At 34.7% G+C, this 23605-nt stretch overlaps 1 protein-coding gene and 1 long non-coding RNA gene across 4 annotated transcripts in view; one reads left to right on the plus strand and one right to left on the minus strand.

Annotated features, from left to right (window-relative positions):
- The window catches only part of CCDC88A (coiled-coil domain containing 88A), a 112080-nt gene that overhangs the window by 84244 nt on the left and 4231 nt on the right, over nt 1–23605 (plus strand). Inside the window, exons 20-31 of one of the 3 annotated variants that reach the window (XM_061155416.1) lie at nt 682–959; nt 1199–1342; nt 3992–4178; nt 8290–8435; nt 9537–9629; nt 9745–9959; nt 13404–13487; nt 14468–14671; nt 15273–15344; nt 16336–16416; nt 18844–19103; nt 19312–19774. In XM_061155416.1, the coding sequence (XP_061011399.1) occupies nt 682–959; nt 1199–1342; nt 3992–4178; nt 8290–8435; nt 9537–9629; nt 9745–9959; nt 13404–13487; nt 14468–14671; nt 15273–15344; nt 16336–16416; nt 18844–19103; nt 19312–19774 (2227 nt within the window). The remainder of the gene's footprint in view (nt 1–681; nt 960–1198; nt 1343–3991; nt 4179–8289; nt 8436–9536; nt 9630–9744; nt 9960–13403; nt 13488–14467; nt 14672–15272; nt 15345–16335; nt 16417–18843; nt 19104–19311; nt 19775–23605) is intronic. The other 2 variants (XM_061155417.1, XM_061155418.1) reach the window with 2 other exon arrangements.
- LOC133064896 (uncharacterized) lies at nt 4185–23601 on the minus strand. The gene is made up of 3 exons (XR_009694764.1): nt 22577–23601; nt 22120–22177; nt 4185–6220 (listed from the first exon to the last, which is right to left on the minus strand). It is a non-coding gene; the product is annotated as an uncharacterized LOC133064896 (long non-coding RNA).

The raw sequence follows: 23605 nt of genomic DNA on the forward strand, positions 1-23605 counted from the left end.
AAGTGGAGTTGTCCCCCTCTGAATCCAAAAATTCTTTCTATAACTTTTCCAAATGAAAAAGAAAATACTGATTTGATTTAGTTGTTCAGTTGCTAAGTCGTGTGTGCCTCTTTGTGACCCCCATGGACTGTAGCCTACCAGGCCCCTCTGTCCATGGGATTTACCAGGCAAGAGGACTGCAGTGGGTTGCCATTTCCTTTCCCAAGGGATCTCCTGAACCCAGGGATTGGACCCATGTCTCCTGCATCTCTTACGTTGGCAGGTGGATACTTTACCACTGAGCCACCTGGAAAGCCCTGGTTTAATTTAGACTTGAGAAAATTACCAGTTGAGTTTCACAAGTAGTTTTTCAGCTCTATCAACTGTCAACTTCTAGAAAATGATAAACTGGCATTTAAAATTTTTTACTTCTATGGAATTGTTGCTAATCACCTTCATTTAAAATAATTCAACTCAAAAAATATGTATGATACATACCTCATAATATGTTTAACACCTACCAAAAATAAAAATTAAATGGTAGTCTTACTTTTTGGGCTCTAAAATCCAAATTTTCTTAGTATAATATGAATATATCTGTTGTGATTTATTTAGTGCTTCCTAAAGTTAACATTCTTTTATTTTAAAAGAATTATAAATAAACTATTTTTCTGATGTCTGATACAGTATACATTCTTGTAGGTTGAAAATTCCACCCTTAATTCCCAAAGTACCTCACTTATGAACCAGAATGCACAACTCCTAATCCAGCAGTCTTCTTTAGAAAATGAAAATGAATCTGTAATCAAAGAGCGAGAAGATCTGAAATCTCTCTATGATTCTCTGGTCAAAGATCATGAAAAGCTGGAACTTCTACATGAACGGCAGGCTTCAGAATATGAGACTCTCATTGCTAAACATGGAACTCTAAAGTCTGCCCACAAAAATCTTGAGGTGGAACATAAAGACCTTGAAGATCGGTAATTTATAATCTTTTCTTGTGTTGTTACCTTAAAACCAATTTAAGAAAACAATTTGAATTGAATAATGTAATAAATTTTACATGTTAAACAGATCTGAGATAATTTATATAGGAAGTGTTTATAAACTTCCATGCTTTACGTGATATTTATTAAATTAACTCATTTCCATTATTTCTAAATTTTTTTTTCCCCTGAGGAAATATTATAAACCAAATGCGTAACATTTTTTTTTCCAGTTACAATCAGTTACTAAAACAGAAAGGACAGTTGGAAGATTTGGAAAAAACATTGAAAGTAGAACAAGAAAAAATGCTGCTTAAAAACAAAAACCATGAGACTGTAGCTGCAGAATTCAAGAAGCTTTGTGGTGAAAATGATAGGTAATAAATATGTATATTTATTTATTGTATTTATTTATTTATATATTGTATTTATTCATTATATCCAACAGGTATGTTGCCCCTTTGCAGTACTACCTATAACTTAGAATTTTTAAAAAGACCCCAGGGTAATACGTAAATTACCCAACAGCATCATTTAGCTAGTTATACGAGTGATTCAGACAAGAACGTGGGTCTTGAACTTTCTCTGATTGTTTCTCTCTTGATTTATTCAACTACTTAAGTTTTTAAGCCACAATATATAACAAAATTTCTGTATGTTGATTGCATTTGCATACTTTATTGAGACAGAATGGAGCAAAACCTGATTCTTTATATCTTTCTTTCTACTAGTCTGGTATCACAATTCTTGTCTTTCACAGTTGCTATGAGCGAGCGGCCTTGTCATTTTCTAGCTAACTGGTTTTGTAGTCTTATTTTTAACTGTCTTACGTATTAATGGGCTCATATTACCATGGGGCAATTATTTTTTAATTTGAAGCCTTGGCAAAATCAAAACTTGTCAACTGGTAATCAGCCTACTTCATAAGGGTACATTTTCAAAAAATTTTTAGAAGCCTTTGAAAAATTTAAACAATCTGAACATTTGTTTACTGTATTTACATTGCCCTAATGGAAGTGCTAAAAGCACACAAAATTCAAATGGGGATCATTCAGTATTTATCCTATTATGAATTTAATGCAGTTTGTTTTTAAAATTAAACATCTGTTTCGTTTCTTTTATTAAAAAAAATCCCTAAGCTTCTCGAGCCATTTTCATACTCAGTAGTTTTTAATTCAGTTGTTACAAAGAGAAATTCTGTACTGATGGATTTGAACTTTAATAATCTTAACACCAAGCTAGAATCAAGGAGCATGTATTTGTACAGTATAAACAATGGAAGACCAAATTGTGACAAGTTATAGGATACAAGGACACAGTTGTTGTTATTACATGTAGAACACTGGGGAATGCATTTACTGTGGAAATCCCATCTTGAACCTAACCTTTTTTCTTGTTGGAATTCAAACCAAACTGGGGCAGTTTGTGAACTTGAGTAGACCTTCCAGAATCTAATTGTATACATAAATGATGAGTCTCCAGAGAAAGAACTCAACTTAACTGATAAGAAGAAATTGAGCTTGATGAACTTGATTGCAGTTCACCCAGTATGCAGTCTTGGAGAGGAAGAGTGGTCCTGAGTAGAGTATTTTCTGTCTCTCAGTACTTTCGTTTCTTACCCAGCTTTTGTGCACTCATGCCTGTGTTCTTAGGAAAGAAAATGCTTTAAGTAAAACCTGGAAGAATTCTTTCACAAATAAAAGATATTTGTGGAGACTTAATCTAAAGAACAATAGTTTATTCATTTCTCTAAATCACCTAAGTTTTAATCTTAGATAATGCCAAGACAAGAAAGCTGCTTACACATACTGGGTTATCTTGGCGTCTTTGGAATTATGGTCTCTGAATTGCATTTCAGTGTTAATGTTCTCAGCTTTGAGGGATAGTGTAAAAAAAACTCTCTTCAAGAGCTGATTTTAGTATCTGCCTTTGGGATGATATTGAGGACACTGTATATGCTCTTTATAGCCCCCCTCCTTAAAGCATTAAGTAGTCATCTGTATGCCTCTGTGAGGTTTACACAGCTGTCACACACATGGTATGCATTCATACATGGATTCAGCCTGCTAATGGAGTCTTTATTGGATGTTTCTGGTATTGCCATTTTACTTTTTTAAAAACCAAGTCTTATTTTTTTAATGTATTATTTTGTTATTTATAATTATTATAAATGGACTCAAATCCTTTAGGAAATGAGTTGAAATAAACTATTAGATAGTTCTGAGCAAATATCTTGCTGAGCAAAAGTTTGTTTTGTTTGGCTTTCTCTACCTTGTATGAGTTCCAGATCTTAATGCCATAAGATCAAGGTTGGTAAACTACAGCTAACTTAGCAGGCCATATCTAGCCTGCAGCCTGCTTTGTACAGCTCCCAAATAAAGAACACTTTTTAACACCTTAAAATGTGATGGGGAACAAAAAAGAAGAGCATGCTATAGATAGCATGCAACCCATAAAGCCTAAGGTATTTATTACTCTGTGGTCCTTTACAGAAAGAATTTGCTGATCTCTCTCTCAGAGGTCAGTGGACCTTGTTCTAAAGATGTAATAGTAGAAAGGACAGATAAGGCTATAGTTTGATTTTTTTTAAAAATCCAAAATTTGTCATTAGTAATTGAGGACTGCATAATTATGAATAATTTGCAGAAATCTCAATAACTAGAATTTTGATTTTAGTATGTATAAGTAATCTGGCAATAGATTGATAGGTTACCATGTCTCGTACTGGATTGATTATTCGTTTGATCTGATTTTTCTTTATTTTTCATGTTGAATTATAGAATCTTTGAATTCTCTAGGTTAATTAATACTGGATTGGTTATTTTCTCCTTTGTCCTTTAAGCGATTAAAATTTTTTTAATTTAGTTTTTACAGACTTGGAACTGATTCTAGATGAGTTTAGTCACTGGCAAGAGAATCTTTTCTATTCTTTAAGTATGTCTAAATGCAATTTACAGCAGTTTCACATTGTGTAAATTATAATGAAAGCTATGAAGAGAATCTGTTTCTATCATTTCCAATTATAGGTTGAATCATACATATAATCAGCTTTTAAAAGAGACTGAAGTTTTGCAAACTGACCATAAAAACTTGAAAAGTCTTCTAAATAATTCGAAACTGGAACAAACAAGATTAGAAGCGGAATTTTCAAAGTTAAAGGAACAATACCAACAATTGGACATCACATCCACCAAGCTAAATAACCAGTGTGAGGTGAGTTTAACAAATTTAATTGCCGTTTCCTTTCTTTAGGCATTAAGACTTGCCTAAAAAGGTAAACCATCATAATGACAATAGCAGTATGTTTAATGTTTAATGAGGTATTTCTAAAAATTTTGGTCAGGGATTACTTACATTCACAAATAATTCAGAAAAACCTCCTTCTTCCTTCTTTAATTTCAACAATTTTTACTTTTAGTTTAAACTTATATGTTCAGATACTTTGAGAAATTAATGCTTGTTTAATGAAAAAAATGTTTACTGACCACTTGGCATGTATTAGTAAGCCAAAAAAGGGAAAAATCTCTTCCTTTGTGGAATTTATATTCTGGTGGAAGGAAGTAGACAATAAATATAATACACAGTGAAAATATATAGTGTTTCAGTGTTCTGTTACATATGGCTGTATAACAATTTACCCGAAAATACAGTAGTGTAAATCAGTCGTTCATTATCTCTCATAGCCTGTGGGTCAGCATTTGGACAGGGACAATGGGGCCAGTTTGTCTCCTCCACTTACATGTGGGCCCTCAGCTGAAAGATTTGAAAGGCTAATTGCATGTTTGGTGGTTGATGCTGGCCATCAGCTGAAAGCGTCAGTCTCCTCCGCTTGTGATCTCTCCCCATGGACTGGTTTGGGCTTTCCCACACCATGGTGAGAACCAGACCGAAGGCATCTGTGTGTTAATGATCGGGCCCCAGAAGTCGTGCAGCATCATTTCCCCTGCGTTATAGTCACTGAGGCAGAGTCCCACCCAGATTCAAGGGAAAGAGAGACTCAGCCTCTTGATGGTGAATGGCAAGATTCTGGAAGAGCACCTGGACTGGAAATACTGCTGTAACCATTTTGAAAATTGGTCTGCAACACATATAGTATGTTACAAGATAAAAGTTATGTATAAGTAAAAATGGAGAGAGGTAAAAGGGGATAAGGACTGCCAGAGTAGATGAGGAATACAAATTGAAACTTTAACTAGGCATCACTGAACAAAGATTTGAAGGAGATTAGTGTGTTGTTATGTGGATACTGAGGAAGGAACCTTCCAGGCAGTCAGCACACACAGTTAATCTAGGCCAGAGGAATCCTGGTGTGTTTGAGGAACGCTCAAAGAAGCTAGTGTGGCTGGAGCGGAATGAGCAAATGAGAAGAGTGGTAGGAGATGAGCTTGGAGATATGCCTGGGCCAGATATGTTGCCTTGTGTGTGTGTTGCTCTCAGTTTTGTCCCACTCTTTGCAACCCCCTGGACTGTAGCCCACCAGGCTCCTTTACCCGTGAAATTTTCCATGCAAGGATACTGGGGTGGGTTGCCATCTCCTACTCCAAGGGATATTCCTGACCCAGGGATCATACCTGCATCTCTTGCATCCCCTACACTGGCAGGCAGATTATTTACCACCACTGCACCACAGGGGAAGCCCATGTTGCCTTATAGGCCATTGTAAAATACTTTTCTGAATAAAACAGGGGAGCTATTGGGAAGTTTAGAACAGAAGTGACATCTGCCTTATGTATACAGTTGAGCTCTTAACATGATTCTGTGCTTCTTCCCATGATGAGTTGATAATGTGATAGAAGTTTTGAAATAGAAAAAGAATGCTGAAAATTTTGTGATTGGTCTTTAAATCGTTAAAGTTGAGTGTAGCTTAACATCTGAATTTCTTGAAACTTAGAAAATCAGCACTTTTAAGCAAAACCCTTAAATGAAATTAGGAATCAGTTCAGTTGCTCAGTCGTGTCCGACTCTTTGCGACCCTATGAATCGCAGCACGCCAGGCCTCCCTGTCCATCACCAACTCCTGGAGTTTACTCAAACTTATGTCCATCGAGTCGGTGATGACATCCAGCCGTCTCTTCCTCTGTCATCCCCTTCTCCTTCTGCCCTCAATGCCTGCCAGCATCAGGGTCTTTTCCAGTGAGTCAACTCTTCGCATGAGGTGGCCAAAGTATTGGAGTTTCAGCTTCAGCATCAGTCGTAAAAAGGAAGAGACTGTAGCAGAAAGTAATACTTAAAAGCTTTTTGTCTGAAATCACAAACTGATGGAAGGAAAAATTAGTTTGATATTATGTATATTTAATTATGCAACAAAGTTCAGAAATTATGGAACCTTCATTCTGCTTGTCATTTATGAATTAAATAAAATATAATAGAGGTAATAGACTTACAGAAAGTGAAGTGAAGTCACTCAGTCGTATCCAACTCTTTGTGGCCCCATGGACTGTATCCTACCAGGCTCCTCCGTCCATGGGATTTTCCAGGCAGAGTACTGGAGTGGGTTGCCATTTCCTTCTCCAGGGGATCTTCCCAACCCAGGATCAAACCCGGGTCTCCCGCATTGTAGGGATTAAGTCATATAATAACGTGTTTGAAGGGAATGGAAAAATGAATCCATAGTGTTGGAGACTTCTCTATGGGAAGTGTGCTAATTGGAAGAGCACTCAACAGATGTTTCTGGAATACAATTGATGTGCTGTTTCTTGATCTGACTACTGGTTCGCTCATGAGTTCACTTTATGATCATTCACTGAGTTGTATGTACACTTAAAATTTGTTCTTTGTTCTGTATATGGTTTATGAGTTGTCTGCTGATGCAGTAATGCTGTGTAAGAAACATAGAACCTCAGTGGTAAGGGACTGTAAACATTTACTTTTGCTCTTGAGTCTCAGGGTCAGCTGAGCAGATGTGCTGATCTGCACTGATGTGTGGACCAAGATGAGTAGACCTTAGCAGGACTTGCTCGTGTATCTGCAGTTAGCCAGCATGCACCCCGTGAGCCGGCTGGTCTAAGGTGGCCCCAGCTGGTGTAACTTTTCTGTGCCGTGTGGGTTATTATCCTTCAAGAGGATTCCAGGAGCCTGAGTGGAAATGCATAAGCCTCTTGAGGCCTGGGCTTGGAACTCTCACACCATCGCTTCTGTCTCCTTCCCTTAGCCAAAGGGATTCCCGGGTCAAGAAGAGAGGAAGTAGAAATAGATTCCACTTCTTGATGGGAAAAGTGAGAAGTCACAGCACAAGAGGGCACAGGGATGAAAACTGCATTCAGTTTTGCAGTGAATCTACCACATGTGTTATGTTTCAATTTAACAGCATATAAATAAAACATACAGCACAGTATTGACAGTTGTTAGATCTAGATGGCTAGTTATGCATATTCATAGTATTATACTATTTGCTTTTTTCTACCTTCTGAGCAAGTTTTTGTCTTTTTTTTTTTTTTTTTTTATTTGAGAAGGGGTTGTTGTTGGCTTTAAAAAAAAAAATACGAAACTCTAAAAAAATCCAAACTTGCTGAATTCTAATGCTAGAACCCAGAAATCTTTACTTTAAAAATATATTCTACAAGTGATATTAAATTTTGACAGTCAGTGCTTTGGGCTTTCTGACTTCTGCTGGAACCTCTGGCCTAACTGAGGCATATTTCTAGTTTCTGCTGACTACAGAGAAGCAGCTGAAATCATGCTGGCAGCCTAACTGCCAGTAATAATCAGTAATATGACCACCAATTTACAGTATTACCTGACTTCCCTTGGTTCAAGCCATAAAAATTATACACAAACTTTTGAGGTTTCTTGACAACAATGGTTAGAGGAAGAATGAGGTATATAAAGTACCTACTATGTGCCATAGGCATGTCACCAGCTACTTGACATATATTGTTTAATCCTTGCAACAGTCTTGGGGGAATGAGAGTTGTGATCTTCAATTTATAGATAGGTGGAGTTGTTAAGATTTAGAGAATTACTAATTTGTTTAGCATTTTATAGCTATTTAAACAGAAGGCCAGAGATATGTATCTAGCTTTGAACTTGAAGTCAAAACGGTTGTAAAGACAGCAGTGGTTTTGGAAGTAGATAGCTTACTATATGTTAAACCCAGTGTTTCTGAGAATTAAGAAAACATAAATGTCTAGCACATAACCCAGTAGTTTAGATGTCATTATTACTAAAATAATCACTAATTCTAATCAAAGGACAACCATCTGATTGTTCACTGGCAGAAGATATAAACTTTGTGAAATACTTTATATTTTTCATATGCTTTGGGGGATTTGTGTCAAATGTAAATGTTGATATTTTAAAAAATAAATATTTGTGTTTAAAACAGTTACTAAGCCAACTTAAAGGAAATTTAGAAGAAGAAAATCGACATCTACTAGATCAAATTCAGACATTAATGCTACAGAACAGAACACTATTGGAGCAGAATATGGAAAGCAAGGATCTTTTCCATGTTGAACAAAGACAGTACATGTAGGTGCCAAAAAATTTTTCACTCTGAAATATTACTCTGGTGGCAGAGAAAATGCAGTGCTAATTTTTCCTAATTTTCAACGTTATTTCAGTTTTTTTTTTTTACCGGTTATGTTCTGGGCAGTATGCTAATAACTAGAAATACTAAAATGAAAACATAGAGATCCAGCTCTTAATGATCTATTAATATAAAATGAAGTAAAAATAATTTCTATAATGAAGATATGTTATAGGAAGCCATAGAAATACAGCAAATAGAGGGGCAGAAGTACCTTAGCTTGCAAGGGAAGCTGGACTTTAAAGATGGTTGAGCTGAGACTTGCCTGAGGAGGCATAACAGGCCAAGAGAGCAGCAAATGCAGAGACAAAGAGGTGTAATGAAACTGTATTATGATTATGATGATACATGGTCTAAAAATTAATTGCTCATACTGGAGCAAAATTGTGGAAGGAGGTATAGCAGAGAAGTGACTAAACACTCAGGAGCCACTTCATAAAGGTTTTTCTTTGCTGTACAGAGAACTTGCTGAAAAATTTAAGCAGGGCAGTAATATGATCAGATTTGTGCTGTTTGTTTGTTTAAATCACTGATGACATTATAGATTGGAGGTTCTAAGAATTAGAGACAAGGAATAAGTTTTAAGGTTGTTGCAATAATCTAGTGAAAAGTAATTCACAAGCAGTGGTAGTTAAGATCAAGTACAAGAGAGATGTGAAAGATAGAATCGACAGAGCTTGATTATTAGTAAACTGTGGTGAAGCTAGTGTATTTATGCATATAATGTTGTTTAATAACTGTAGAAAGATGTTGAGAGAATTCTTTTGTCATGATAATATTGTAATATAGACGATTTCCTTCAGACAAATCCTGTTGAAAATTGAGATTGTAAGTCCTATATCATTTTATTTAAGTAAGTTGTAAATTAAAAGACAACGAAAAACTTGAAAACAGTTCTGTTGTTACTGCCTATTAAATTCTTAGTTGTCAACTATGGTATCTGTATTTCTTTGTGTTTTGGGGAGAAGTTAGATTTTAGAATCCAAATAATATTCATAACTGTACAAAATACGATGGTCCTAAGTGTAACTTTATTTTTATAGTGATAAGTTAAATGAATTAAGACGACAAAAGGAGAAATTAGAAGAGAAAATTATGGATCAATACAAATTTTATGACCCGTCTCCTCCTAGAAGGTACTATTATCCAGTTGGGTTTTTTTTCATTTTTATTTTGGGGAAAAAAAGATTTTGAGAGGGATTTGTATGCTGAATTTTAAACTGATAAGACTTTTTAAAATTACTTTATTAGGAGAGGCAACTGGATTACTCTAAAAATGAGAAAACTGATAAAGTCTAAGAAAGACGTTAATCGGGAACGCCAGAAATCACTAACTTTAACACCAACCCGCTCAGACTCCAGTGAAGGATTTCTTCAACTCCCACATCAAGATAGTCAAGATAGTTCTTCAGTAGGTTCAAACTCTTTAGAAGATGGCCAAACTTTGGGGACCAAGAAAAGCAGCAGTGAGTGCTTAAACTCTTTAAACATTTGTGATCTCTAGAATTGATTTAGATTCCTTACTAAAGATTTCTTTTAAATAGCTTCCACAGTCCTTTGGGATAATGTCTGATGAATGCATTTCTTTTTAACTCCATATGATTTTAAAATTGATTGCATACTGCAGTACTGCCTAGCCATGTGATTTTCTTTATTGTGTATTTAGAGAAATACAAAGAGATACCATCATTTGACCAGGAAGGTAAAATAGTATAGAAAGAACAGTGAAATGAGAGCCAGAATACCTCTGCCACTTGCTAGTTCTGTTAATGTGGGCAAGACTTTTACTTTTGCGTCCTACTTCACAGGGAGATTATGAGGAGCAATTGAGAAATATTTATAAGATGTCATTTTCATAATTATTTGTAACTAAATAGAGTAATAAGTCTTTTTAGAATGAGGTTTTAATCATACTTTGATGGTATCAAATTGGAAAAAAGTTATATTGAGGGGAGGAAGCAAAGAAAAATAGCTATGAATTGGAAGAGAATTTTTTCAATGATTTAGAAATAATTGAAGGTTATAAAAGTTATTGAGGGATTGCTTGGTAAAGGTTCAGTTAAAATAGATTTGGAGATACAAGTTTTTGTACAAACTTGTGATTTAATTTTTTAAATTACAAATGCTGAAGTGTAATATAACGTGACCTCTACAGTTAACTCTCTTGATTTCATTACTAGTGTGTTTAGCTAAACATTAAGAGCAAAGTAAAAGCCCAAGGAAGAATATTTTAAGAGAAAGAAAAGAATCCGGTGGTAGACCCTTTGAAGTTATAGGAGAATGTGACTACTAGCAATGTTCTTATAACATATGTAAACAGGATAGTTTGAATCCACTCACACCCTCACCAGAATCACTAAATTTAAAAGCATATATAGTGTGTATGTTTATACATAAGACATATGTACAAGATAGATACTATATATATATATGTATACATTTGTATGTATTAATATATACATTTCAATATTAGTCTTTAGAAGTAAATAGCAGGCAAAAGCAGCCACTACTTCCCCCAGGGATAGACTCTGTATGGGCAGCTCTCAAAACACTCAAAAAACTGTATAGACATGGTTTTGTCCTCAGGGGAATTATCTCTGAAAAGACAGTGTTTTAGAGTGTAAGAGATTAGACATTCATTATAGGCTATAATTAAGAATGCAACTATAGCACCCTAAGAACTAGAATCCACAAGTAAGCAACAAAAAAATCAGATACACGTACATGAGTACCATATTCATACATATACACATACAAATATGTTTGTGTATAAGAAATTGGTTTAGTTCTATCTGTTCTCATAAGATTAGTCTTGTTAGCCAAACCTACATGAAACCTCCAAGTATTGTAGAGAGATTATCAAGTTTTCCTTAAAAAGGTGCCAGATGATTCAATTTTATCTACTATCTTTGGATATAAAATATCTGAAAAAAAAAAATCTGGCATCTGATTTAATGAGAAATGGTCATGGGTATATATAATTTTTTCAATTAAAGGAAGATAATTCAAGTAGGAAAATAAACACAAGAAAGGTACAACAGTCTTTTTTAAGGTCATCTTGTTTTAAATTGTCAGTCTATCATTCCTTCATACTCTGTGCTGGAAAGATCCAGAGTAAAAATCAGAAGGAAGTAATACTCTTCTTCCCAGCAGTTATTCAGTTTTAGAATTTTAAAAATAAGCAGAAAACCCTACCATTCTAATGGTCCCATAATTTCAATATAGTTTGGGAAGCAAACATTGTATGTCTACAAACTAATTGCCATAAGAATGATCACTTTCCACCACTGGCAAATATAAAACTCCTTTTATCCTTTCCATTTTGGAAGAGTGTCTGTCTGTCAGTAAAGCAGTCTATGGAAAACAGTTGAAATCAGAAAAAGTATCTAAACAAGACATGTGCATGCTGCAACCATTCAGCTTTGTTTTAGCTAAGTGTCCATTTTTACATTGCTTTCAGTTCATTTCTTTTTAATCATTGAAAACAGCTGTGTTTTCCGACCTAGAAACAAAAAGTTTAAATGAGTCATGACTATTCTTAATAGCAATAAAATAAGTAAGTTAAAAAGCTGTATGCCTTTGCATTCTCCTTAATGAGTGATACTTGTCAGTTTGTCAGAAGAGCTTTTTATTATAAGATAAGAGCAAACCATAAGAAAGAGCATAGTTATTAAGGCTGTATGCAATATGCTTTTAAATCTTAATGTGAGTTTTTCCCCTGCCTCTTAAATTGCATCTCCAAAGAGGTATAATATTTTCCATTAAAATCTTATTAAAGTATAGCTTAAGACTGTTACTCTAAGTGAACACTTAAATTTTTATGTTAATGACTCCTACTGTAGTTATAATCCTAATTTTCATTCATATATTGATAATTTCCCTGTGTCGTGCTGTGATTTTTTAAATAAACTGACTCCCAAAGCCCTTCAAAAATATCTAAAAATGTTATAAATACATAATTTTCTATCATTTTTGCTTGCTTTTTAGGATGCCTCCTTACTTTTTGGCTTATCAGAGCTTAAAAGCTTCTATCAAAATACTTTTGTTTTTTCTTCCAGCCAACCTTTTGCAAAATGAAATTAACATAGTTGCTCATGCCATCTTTTGAAAGACTTGTCTTAGAAGAACATATATTTCTGTGATGCTTCTAAATAATGCATCAGAATTCACTTTAAACCAAGAAGTAGTTCCCTATTTTCTTTTTTAACATTTAAAGAAATAATGAAAGTTTTAAAAGTTTCTTTAGGTTATTTTAAACATCCCGGAACACCTTAGTTTTTGTTTAGGTATTTTACTAAAATACAGGATGTACATTTTCCTAAATTATTTTTTTCTAAAATAAAACCTTATAATTTAAAAAGTTAAGGAAAATAGGGACTTCCTGGTGGTCCAGTGGTTAAGACTCCATGTGCTTCCACTGTAGGTGGCACAGGTGCAATCCCTGGTTGGGGAATGAAGATCCCACATGCCACTTGGCATGACAAAAACAAAGTTAAAACAGAGGAGTGAAGAGCCTTCTACATTTTCGTCACGTATGCTCCCTGGTCCACCAAGAGTGGCCCTAGTGATATAGGTCTATCTTTACAGCTTTACTAGAAAAATTATTCCTTCAGTAAGTAGTTCTTATCATTTCCTGTATTTATAGGACTTTAGTTAGTCCAGGTTTTCTAAGTATATGTTTTTCATCATTGTCTTCAGTGCTTCTCCAAGTATTTTAAAGTATCAAAGTACATATTTCATATTTCATAATCACTCAGCAGCACGAGAATAATAGCTTTAGTGTAGCTTACATAGCTGAAACTCAGACATTCATTTCTGTCCTTAATTTCAACATTTAACTCCCATCTGTTCTTCTCCCTTTCTTCTTTCATTTTTCTGTTTCTGTTTTTTCTCATGCTCTGACATTAAAGTGGTTGCACTGAAAAGACTGCCCTTTTTGAGGAACAGACCGAAGGATAAAGACAAAATGAAGGCCTGCTACCGTCGTTCCATGTGTAAGACTTTATGACAGTTCAGCTTCTTTCAAATGACTACACTGGCTTCCATTACTAATTTTCACTAACCATTCTCTGGACTGTGCCAATTTTCTTATTTTGCAAAGTGCAGTCTTCCTGTAACCCATGGAGCTGGAAGAATTTTTTTTTTCAAAACTGGCACTGAATCTGCATTATATGTATGTTCATTTATACATATACATGCATATGTTTAGTCATACATGTAATATACTTATAAATTTCCAGTGCTTTCTAAAAGTTGGCAGAAAAAAAACTTTAATTTTATATGCCATAAAGATTTTTTCCCAAAGAAATTTGCTTAAAGAAAATATAACAAAACCTTTAGCATTAGGTATTTATTTTCTTAATGAACTAGGATTAAATAAATAAATAAAATGGCCTGTAATCCTTGAAAATGTTTGTCATTCTTTATATACTGATACTCTGGTTTTTCTTTTTTTAAGTGGAATGGGTAATTAATCACATTAAATGTCTGTCATTGGATATCCTCTCTTTCAGGTTTTTATTGAGTGGTATACTTGTTTGATTCATAAAATGAGTAATTTCTCCAGTAACCTGCTCTGACCAAGGACTCTCTATCATTTTCAATAGTGATGTTGTAAAAAACTGCTCTCCATCTTACCTTTATTCATTCCATTTTTGTCACCACAAAACCACATTTTGAAGGCTTATAATTATATTGCACATCACTGCTCAAAAGGCAGTTGTACAGAGTAAAATCCTTTTCCTACCTTTAAAGGGGGTGGAGGGTGATAAAATTATTTACTGAAGTTTATCAAGCTTTGGCCTCCTCATTTCATACAGCTAAATGCATGTCATAATTCAAATGACCTTGTGGTTAGTTTTTTATTTCACTTGCATTAATCCATAGACAATAATCAGAACCTTTATAATACAAAATAGAAATAAGAGCAAGTACATTAACCATGCTGATTCATTTGCTTTCATTTGCATCCCAGCCATGAATGACCTGGTGCAGTCCATGGTCCTAGCAGGAGGACAGTGGACAGGTAGTACTGAGAATTTGGAGGTTCCTGATGATATTTCAACGGGTAAAAGGAGAAAAGAATTGGGAGCTATGGCCTTCTCTACTACAGCCATCAACTTTTCAACTGTCAACTCTTCTACAGGCTTCAGATCCAAGCAGTTGGTTAATAATAAAGGTATAGGCCGTCTGCTATTTGCACTGTGGTGTAACTGTTGGCAACAGGAATTTTTATTTGACTTTTCAATGTTTACTTTTTTTGACAGCAGCAACCTGAAATAATTATCAAAACAATCTGGATTTAATCTGAGAGCATTTTCAAATCATTTCAAAAACTTAAAACATCATACAGATAACTACATCTTTCCTAGGTCTTCCATAATAAACAGCTAATGAACTAACAAGAAATGGAAAAGTAAACCAAGTAAAAGACAGAAAAGGAGAGAGTGATAGAAGCTTTAAAAAAACAAACAAACAAAAACCTAGGAACACGCCATCAGAGAACCACATAGAACAGCCCAGGCTTTGCTTTGCTTCGCAGGGTCACAGGGAGGTGGTTTCACTGCTTCTGGTATTTTCCTTAAGCAAGTCAACTCACATCAGAGTTATTCTGTTTCTTACTCCTGTTCCAGCTTCTGATTGAGAGTATGAAATATGTTAAAACAAGATGTACTGTACGTGATTAAAAAAGAATTTCCATATTCTGCATAAATAAGATTTTATCATTTTTTTTTTTTTTTGTTAAAAAAATTTTATATCCATTCTACTATTTTACGTAGATACTACATCCTTTGAAGACGTAAGTCCACAAGGTATTAGTGATGATTCTAGTACGGGATCAAGAGTTCATGGTAAGATATGAACTTTATTTAGCAAGTACATATTACATACAGAATGAGAATGCTAAAACTCTTGCATTGACCTCATGAATGTGGCATTGCCAGCAAGCATGTTTTCTCTAACCTGCATCTCATAGCTACTTCTGCCATTTCTTCAAACCTAATACTCCCTTTTTTCCTTTTATAAGGTTATTACTTCATCTAAATAGTCCTTAGTCAAGGTCATATATAAAGTATGTCTGCATAATGCTTAAGGCTAATTTTGTTGCCATTTTGGCATAAAGTTGTTAGAGATACATTTCATATTTGGTTTTAAAAATAACTCTGGTAAAGAACAAACTCTAAGAAACCACATTTTCTGCAGTGTTGAGCATTTCAGTTTTTAGTTTCTGACTGGAAAGTCTTCTCTTACCAAACTAAATTATTAACAACAAAAAAAAAATGGAAAAGGAATGAATTTAATATGTAAGGGAATACGTTAAAGAAATTTCATATGTGAGCAGGATTTTAGGAAGCAGGGTGGGGCCATGTTAATGGTGCAGTTGTTTCCCTTGTATGGATAGGAATACAAGACATTAACTCTGCAGATGCTCATATTCCTCCTGTTCGTGGCATCTCTGCAATGTGCAGGGTTCCTTGTCTGATCTTTTGTGACCTAATCACTAGCCTTTTTTTTTTTTTTTTCTTTTGGGGACATGTCCTTCTGTTCAACTACAACAGTCCTGGTATCCATCTAGAAATCCATTTCCAAATCTGATTATTCACTTTATCTTCTTTTGTTTGAATCTCAGCTGTTGTCTCAGAAGTGTCCTGTTTTCAGTTGTTTAACTGAACAATCTGGAAATGCCTTTGCTTGCTAATCTATAAGACTCAACTCTCTGTGGGCATGCTCAGTCTGTGAAAGTATGCATGATTGCTTCCTCAAAGCATTCTGTAATCAGAATGTAAAGTTCAGTGTCTTCAGCTGCAAGTTTTATCACTGTCTCCTGATTTTTTCATTTAGCTTCGAGACCAGCCAGCCTTGATAGTGGCAGAACATCCACTAGCAATAGCAATAATAATGCTTCACTCCATGAAGTCAAAGGTATGCTGTAGGTAAATTTATTAATATGCTCCATCCATTTCCAGATTTGTGAAAAAATGGGAAATTAAGTTTCTGGGGTAAAATGAAATCCAAATCATCTGTGTTTGGAACATAGTTCCTTGGAATATTTTATGCTTTTCACATTGTAATACAAATGTATTTCAATGTGTACAAATGTAAAAACAGGAGCAGTTATTTTAGTTTCCATTTTTCATCTTCATAGGTAAAATCTTTTTCTTGTTATCTTTGTATTCCAAAAGTATCTGTAAGTTCTTATTTTCTTACATTGTCTTTGTCATTAAAATGGTTGGCCTTAATTTTCTCATGATACATGTACACTGAACTCACAGAAAGTGTTTTAGAAATACTTCTAGCTTTGTTTATCCACGAAATAAGGAGGAATATATTTTTTTAATTTGAGAAGACAGTTGTGTTTGTGTGAGTGTAACAAGTGCCAAATGGATGCATATATCTATATAAAGAATTAGTTCAAGATACCTTTTTCCTCAGTTTATTAATGTGGATTCTAAGCTGAAATTTTATGTGAATGTCTGGAAGTATCAACTGATACCTTTTTTCTTAAAGGTACACTGCCTACTCAAATTCTGGAATTATTTAATAGATTATAAAAGTTTGTTAAAGTAGTTATTTTCTACAGAACAGAATTGTTAAATTATAATGAGTGCATTTGTTCTCTTGCTTTTCTGTATTATAGAATAATTTTGTCTCGGTTATAATTTTAGTATTTGTTGCACTGATCTGAAAAATCTGATTTCGAGTGATTGTTTTTTCATGTTTATAATCATGTTCTTATATCCTTTAGAAAAATATTACCTGAAGTGTGAAGAAGCCTTTTCTGATTTGAAATTTTAAGAAAATCTTTTTCCTACAAAATGTTACATAGTTTGAGCCAAAATCTTTCATGACCCACTTTATTCTCTGTGATTAGGAAACCATGGAAAGTTGCATTTTCCATCTTGATGCTTCTACACAGTTTGCGATTGATCAAAATGAATAAGCACTCTTAAGGAATAGCATAAACTTTGGGGAGCTTTTTTCCAGATCTAGTAATTTGCATTCTTTATCATTGTTCAGCCTCAACTGAGTCTTTTAAAGCTATCATACTGACAGTTGAAAGCAGGGAGAATCAGATTGTTCAGACATTAAAGAATGAGATACTACATACTTGATTTTTACTGGAATTTTCTAAGTTAATTATATCATGTCTCCATTTGACTTTCCTTAGATGCTTGCTATGTAAATTTTTTAAAAGTTTCTTAAGATTATTTCTTTTACTTATTTTTTATTTATTGTTAATTGGAGGATAACTGCTTTATAGTGTGGTGTTGGTTTCTGCCACACATCAGCGTGAATCAGCCATAGATAGACATATGCTCCCTTCCTCTTGGACCTCCCTTCCACCTTCCACCCCTCTAGGTTATCACACCCTTTTTTTTTTTACATCAGTATTTAATCAAAATAATTTCCTTTTGACTTTTTTTTCCATTTATTTTTATTAGTTGGAGGCTAATTACTTTACAATATTGTAGTGGTTTTTGCCATACATTGACATGAATAAGCCATGGATTTACATGTGTTCCCCATCCTGAATCCCCCTCCCGCCTCCCTCCCCATCCCATCCCTCTGGGTCTTCCCAGTGCACCAGCCCTGAGCACTTGTCTCATGCATCCCTCTAGGTTATCACACTCTCTCAGGTTATTTGTTTAGGATGAACAGAGAAGCCTTCAAATAAGGAACACAGACTTCATAGATAGTCAAAGAATTAGAATTATTAGAGTGTTTGGTTTTAACATTCTCAATTTAAAATTCATATAATCATATTTTGGGCTTCCCTGGTGGCTCAGTGGTAAAGAATCCGCCTGCCAATACAGGAGGTCTAAGGGTCAAGAAGATCCCCCAGAGAAGGAAATGGCAGCCCACTTCAGAATTATTGCCTGGGAAACCCCATGGAGAGAAGAACCTGGTGGGCTGTAGTCCATGGGGTCACAAAAGAGTCAGACATGACTTCATGACTAAAACAACAATTTTTTTTTTTTAATTATAAGGTATTTTATAGTTTTTTAACCTGAGTTTTTAAAAATGTATTATTTCCTTGTTTATTCATGCATTTACTCATCACATGTATTGAATGCCTGATGTATATGTTGAGGTTCTGGGTCTGGTGGTGAAGGCAAGTGTTTGCCCTTTGGAGCTTACAATATTTGTCATGCAGACAAATAAGGAAGCATGCTATGGTAGACAGTTATTAGACTGATGAAAGATTAACATGGTTTTAAGTATTTCTGAATAAAGCTTTGAAAGTCAGTTTGGCTATTCATAAGAATCCAGTCAATAAATTGTCAGTACATACATAGTGTTAATCTTGTGTCTATTATTGAACTTTTAACACACCATTTACTCCTAAAGCAGGTGCAGTTAATATCCAGAGCAGGCCACAAAGCCACAGCAGTGGAGAATTTAGCCTGCTTCATGAGCATGAGGCATGGTCCAGCAGTGGTAGCAGTCCAATCCAGTACTTGAAAAGACAGACCAGATCAAGTCCAGCGCTCCAGCACAGAACACTGGAGAGTCGGGCACATCACAAGATCAAAACTGGTTCCCCTGGAAGTGAAGTTGTTACTCTACAACAGTTTCTGGAAGAAAGCAACAAGCTTACCTCAATGCAGGTTGGTTTTATCTATGGTTACCTTAATTTAGATGGACACTATAAGTTAAATTTCTATGGTTGAATTTTAGAGCCTTTTCTTTTTTTTTTTTTTTAAGTTAAGGAGTGTTTAGAGACATTAGCAATTTTTTATAGTCTACCATATCAGGAAACCAAAAGTATGGCTGTATTTGCTAATCTGCTTTGATTTTTTTTTTTTTTTTAAACAGCTAAAGCCCTCAAGTCAAGAGAATCTTTTAGATGAAGTAATGAAAAGTTTGTCTGTCTCTTCTGACTTTTTGGGAAAAAACAAACCAGTTAGCTGTGGTCTGGCCAGGTCAGTAAGTGGAAAAACTCCAGGAGACTTCCATGATAGACGGACAACTAAGCCTGAACAGTTTGTGAGACCTGGTCCTCAAAAGGCTGAAGATACCTGTTTCATGAGTTCTTCAGGAAAGCCTACACGAGGCGCTCAAGGAAAGATAAAATTAATAAAAGAAACTTCTCTGTCACGACAATCAAAAGATAGTAATCCCTATGCCACTTTACCTCGTGCAAGCAGTGTTATCTCTACTGCCGAAGGAACTACTCGAAGGACAAGCATCCATGATTTTTTGGCCAAGGACAGTAGACTACCTATGTCAGTTGATTCACCACCAGCTTCTGCTGATAGCGGCGTCACTGCGACATCCAGTGAGTACTGTCTACGCCAGCGGTCCTCTCACACACCTCACAGCCCCACATCTGCGCTAGGTTCTCAAGCACAGAATGCCTTAGCTACAGACAAGCCCCAGTCTCCACACACCCAGGCCAGAAACTCAAGAACTGAAAGGTCACATTTTCTAAATCAGACTTTTGCCATGATTAATATGTCTAATGATGCATTTGGAAGATCAGCTACAGATAGCTTAGAGTCCTTTACTGTGGCTCATCTAGCTCAGCCATTTTTATCCCTGAATACAGAATTAGTTAGTAACATAAGTGGGTTACCTCCCAGACCAGTCACCAGAGTAACTGACCAGGCTTCTGCTTCTTTGGAAAAAACTGCTCAGAAAGATAATGAGCAGTTTTCTGGTCATCAGAGCCACAGTAGCATTAATCCACAGTCCTCTGTAGATAATAATAATCTTACCACTCCTGCATGCCTCTATCCTGATGACACAGAAGCTGCATTGTTGGTTTCTGAGGATAATCAAACGGTTTGGTATGAATATGGTTGTGTATGATCAAAACTGCACAATATAATACTGATGTCATTTGATACACACTATGCTTCTCTGATCTGATTGGAAGAGCTGTTGTTGAAAAGAATCACTTGACTAGGTTTATATTTTTATTTTTAAGTTGTGGCATAGTGTTCAAGTGTACATTGTGGCATGTATATAAACGTGATCATGTAACCACAGCAATGCCTGCATGAACTATTACTAATTGCATTGTATATTTTCTGCATGACTTCAAGAACCTTAACAATACATGCTCCTCTTTCACATTTTTTGTCACCCAGTAAGAGATTGTTACTTTGATACCTGGAAGCATGTTAAAATGGTTGCATGCTCTATAATTACTAAGAAGGCATTTCCAAGTCATATTTGTTGATTCCAAAAAAGAATGCTCATTGTCCCTTTTGCTCCCCTTTCCCTCTCTCCCTACCTCTTGTCCTTTCCTTTTTTTCCCCAAAATGTGCACTTCATATTGCACATGTACAGTATTAGTAAGGAAAATATGTTAAAAAGATGTCATTTTCTTTTGCCATTTAATTTTGCCTTCTGCCCTGCTATTTTATTTTCAAATAGTTAATAAGTCAACACCTTACATAGTAAATAATAACTACTGCCCATATTTATAAAATTGTTCAGATTTAAAATGCTGTTAATACTCATAAATTTAGTGTAATTAAAAAAAAAAAACACTGAATTTAAATGTGACTTATACAGTGACTAGGAGCACTTATATTCTATTTCTTCCCTGCACTTTTCTTCACTTGACAAACATAAGAGTTCAAGTACTATCTTTCTTTCAGGATGACTTTTTTACTTGGAATCAGTTAACACAGTAGTTTTTTCAGAGTTTTTTAAAATGTAGAATCAAAGAGAAATAAATCAAATCATACTCAGTGTGTGGGAAATTTGCATTTTTACTTCTCTTTTAAAAGGGTAGCAAGTTTACTGAGTGGTGAAGATTGTTACTTAAATAATTCTACAATTTATTGCTAAGTTACATATGTCCTAAAAACAGAATTTTCTAAAATGAGTACATTGTGCTAAAATAAAATGTAAAATTAGTGTTTATAACCATATAAACAGACATGTTTCTAGTAGAACAAATTTTAAAACTAAGAATAATTGCAACCTCTTAGCTAAAAGATAATCATAAAAGAGAGAGAAAATATTTGCTAACTCTGATTCATGTCATAAACTTTAAAATTATCCTGTGGTCATAGCATTTTAAAACAGAATCAGCCAAAATTGAGTTTCTAACTTCCAGAATAAAACAACAAGAAAGAAAGCCCCAAGGAAACCCATAACCCTGACTCACTCACTTCTGGACAAGTATACCTTAGCTCTATCTCTGAAATGTTTTTGCTGTCTTGATTCAGCCTAAATATCACAATGCAGCCTGGCATCTAGAAGAAATGATTTGAAATGTAACTTGATAAACAAGGAGGAAGTTATTATTTTACACGTGTTGTTATAGTAAATTATTATTGTTATTCATTGGGCCAGAGAAAATTTCTAAAGTATCTTTGCTTAATGAAATGTGTGACCTGGGAATTCACTGGCAGTCCAGTGGTTAGGATTCTGCAGTTTCACTGCTGAGGGCCTGTGTTCGATCCCTGGTCACAGAACTAAGATCTGCAAGCCACACAGCATGGGCAAAAATAAAAAAATAAAAACAAAAAAAAAAGGAAACAGAAGGAAATTTGTATTCCTTTGTAAATTACCCTATTCTCTTGTACTTACACAAGATCATTTCAGGCCTAGGCCCCTTCTGTTTATATCTTTGACCATACTTCTTTTCTCATAGCCAGCTCTTACCAAAAATGCTCCCAATGTGTTGGTTTCACTTCAGATCGAATAAATCTTCTCCCTTTTACTTAAAAAAAAAAAAAAAGCTTCCAGTGCAGGTCATCAAATAAACAATCAGAAATTTTCTTATTTTTAGTACCACTTAATATATTTTATCTACATGAAAACATCAATCCATTTGTCACTTATTTCACAATTAGTCCTAACATTTCAAATGTTTTCGGTGTCCCTTTTCTTTCTTCATAACCTGTAGTTTAAGATTAAATTTATTTATTAAAATACATTGAGAAATCATATGCTACTATATGGTAAACACTGTTATTTTTACAATGTTGTAAACTGTTATTTTTACAATGTTAGACTTACAGGAAAGAAGCATTTCTAACCCAGATGACTATAGTAACATATACAGCATGTTTTCCAAAAGAACGTACACATTGTGCATGTAAGACAGAAAGATACATACCATGTCCATGTGTCTTGAGGACTGTCAGAGAATATAGGTGATATTTCCTCCAGAAACTGTCACTGGCTGTAAGGTCATAAAATTCCCTTAAAACACTATTTTACTAGTGTTTCTTGATAGCACTTGAAATCACATTTTTAGCAGTGATAAGAGCCTTAGAAATCATATAGAGCTAGTGTTTCCCAAACTCTTAAAAAAATCAACATATAATACCTTCTATAAATGAAATCTTACAAGATGCCCCAATTTAAAAAAAACAATTATTTTCTGATCAAAGTGAAGCAGCTCTGACTCAGTTGAATAACTGTGCTTTTTTTGAGACATCTCCATAAATACTCTACAACTTCACAGAGGATACAGGCATACCTCGTTTTATTGTGCTTTCCTGTACTTCACAAATACTGTGGGGTTTTTTCCCAGCAAACTGAAGGTTTCTGGCAGTTCTCTGTCAGACAAGCCTATCAGTGCCATTATTCCAACAGCATTTGCTCACTTCCTGTCTGTCACATTTTGGGAGTTCTCAGAATATTTCTAACTTTCTCATTATTGTTAATATTTGTTGTGATCGGTGATCCATGATCTTTGATGTTACTGTTGCAAAAAAAAAGTATGACTTGCTAAAGGCTCAGATAATGGATAGCTCTTTTTAGCAATAAAGTATTTTTTAATTAAGATATGTACATTGTTATTTACATGCATTGGGAAACTAAAAATTCATGTGACTCACTTTATTGCAAAATTCACTTTAATATAGTGGTCTGGAACCAAACCTGCAATTATCTCCGAGGTATGCCTGTATTAGTACCCTAATTTTAGATGAAATTGAATAGCTTTCATATTCCTGGCTTAGGTTTCTAGAAATGATACCCCTATTATTTGTGGCACTGTAAATTCATGTTAGGCTTTGGGTCCCCTGTGACCAAAGTAGTTTTAACTCTAACCATGTAAGCAGATATATTTTCCTACAAAGTAAGCCTCAAGGCCTGGTTTTCTTAGTAAACAATACAAATATTTCATTGTGGATGTTTC

Source organism: Dama dama, chromosome 11 (genome assembly GCF_033118175.1).
Source record: "Dama dama isolate Ldn47 chromosome 11, ASM3311817v1, whole genome shotgun sequence".
Taxonomy (NCBI): Eukaryota; Metazoa; Chordata; class Mammalia; order Artiodactyla; family Cervidae; genus Dama; species Dama dama.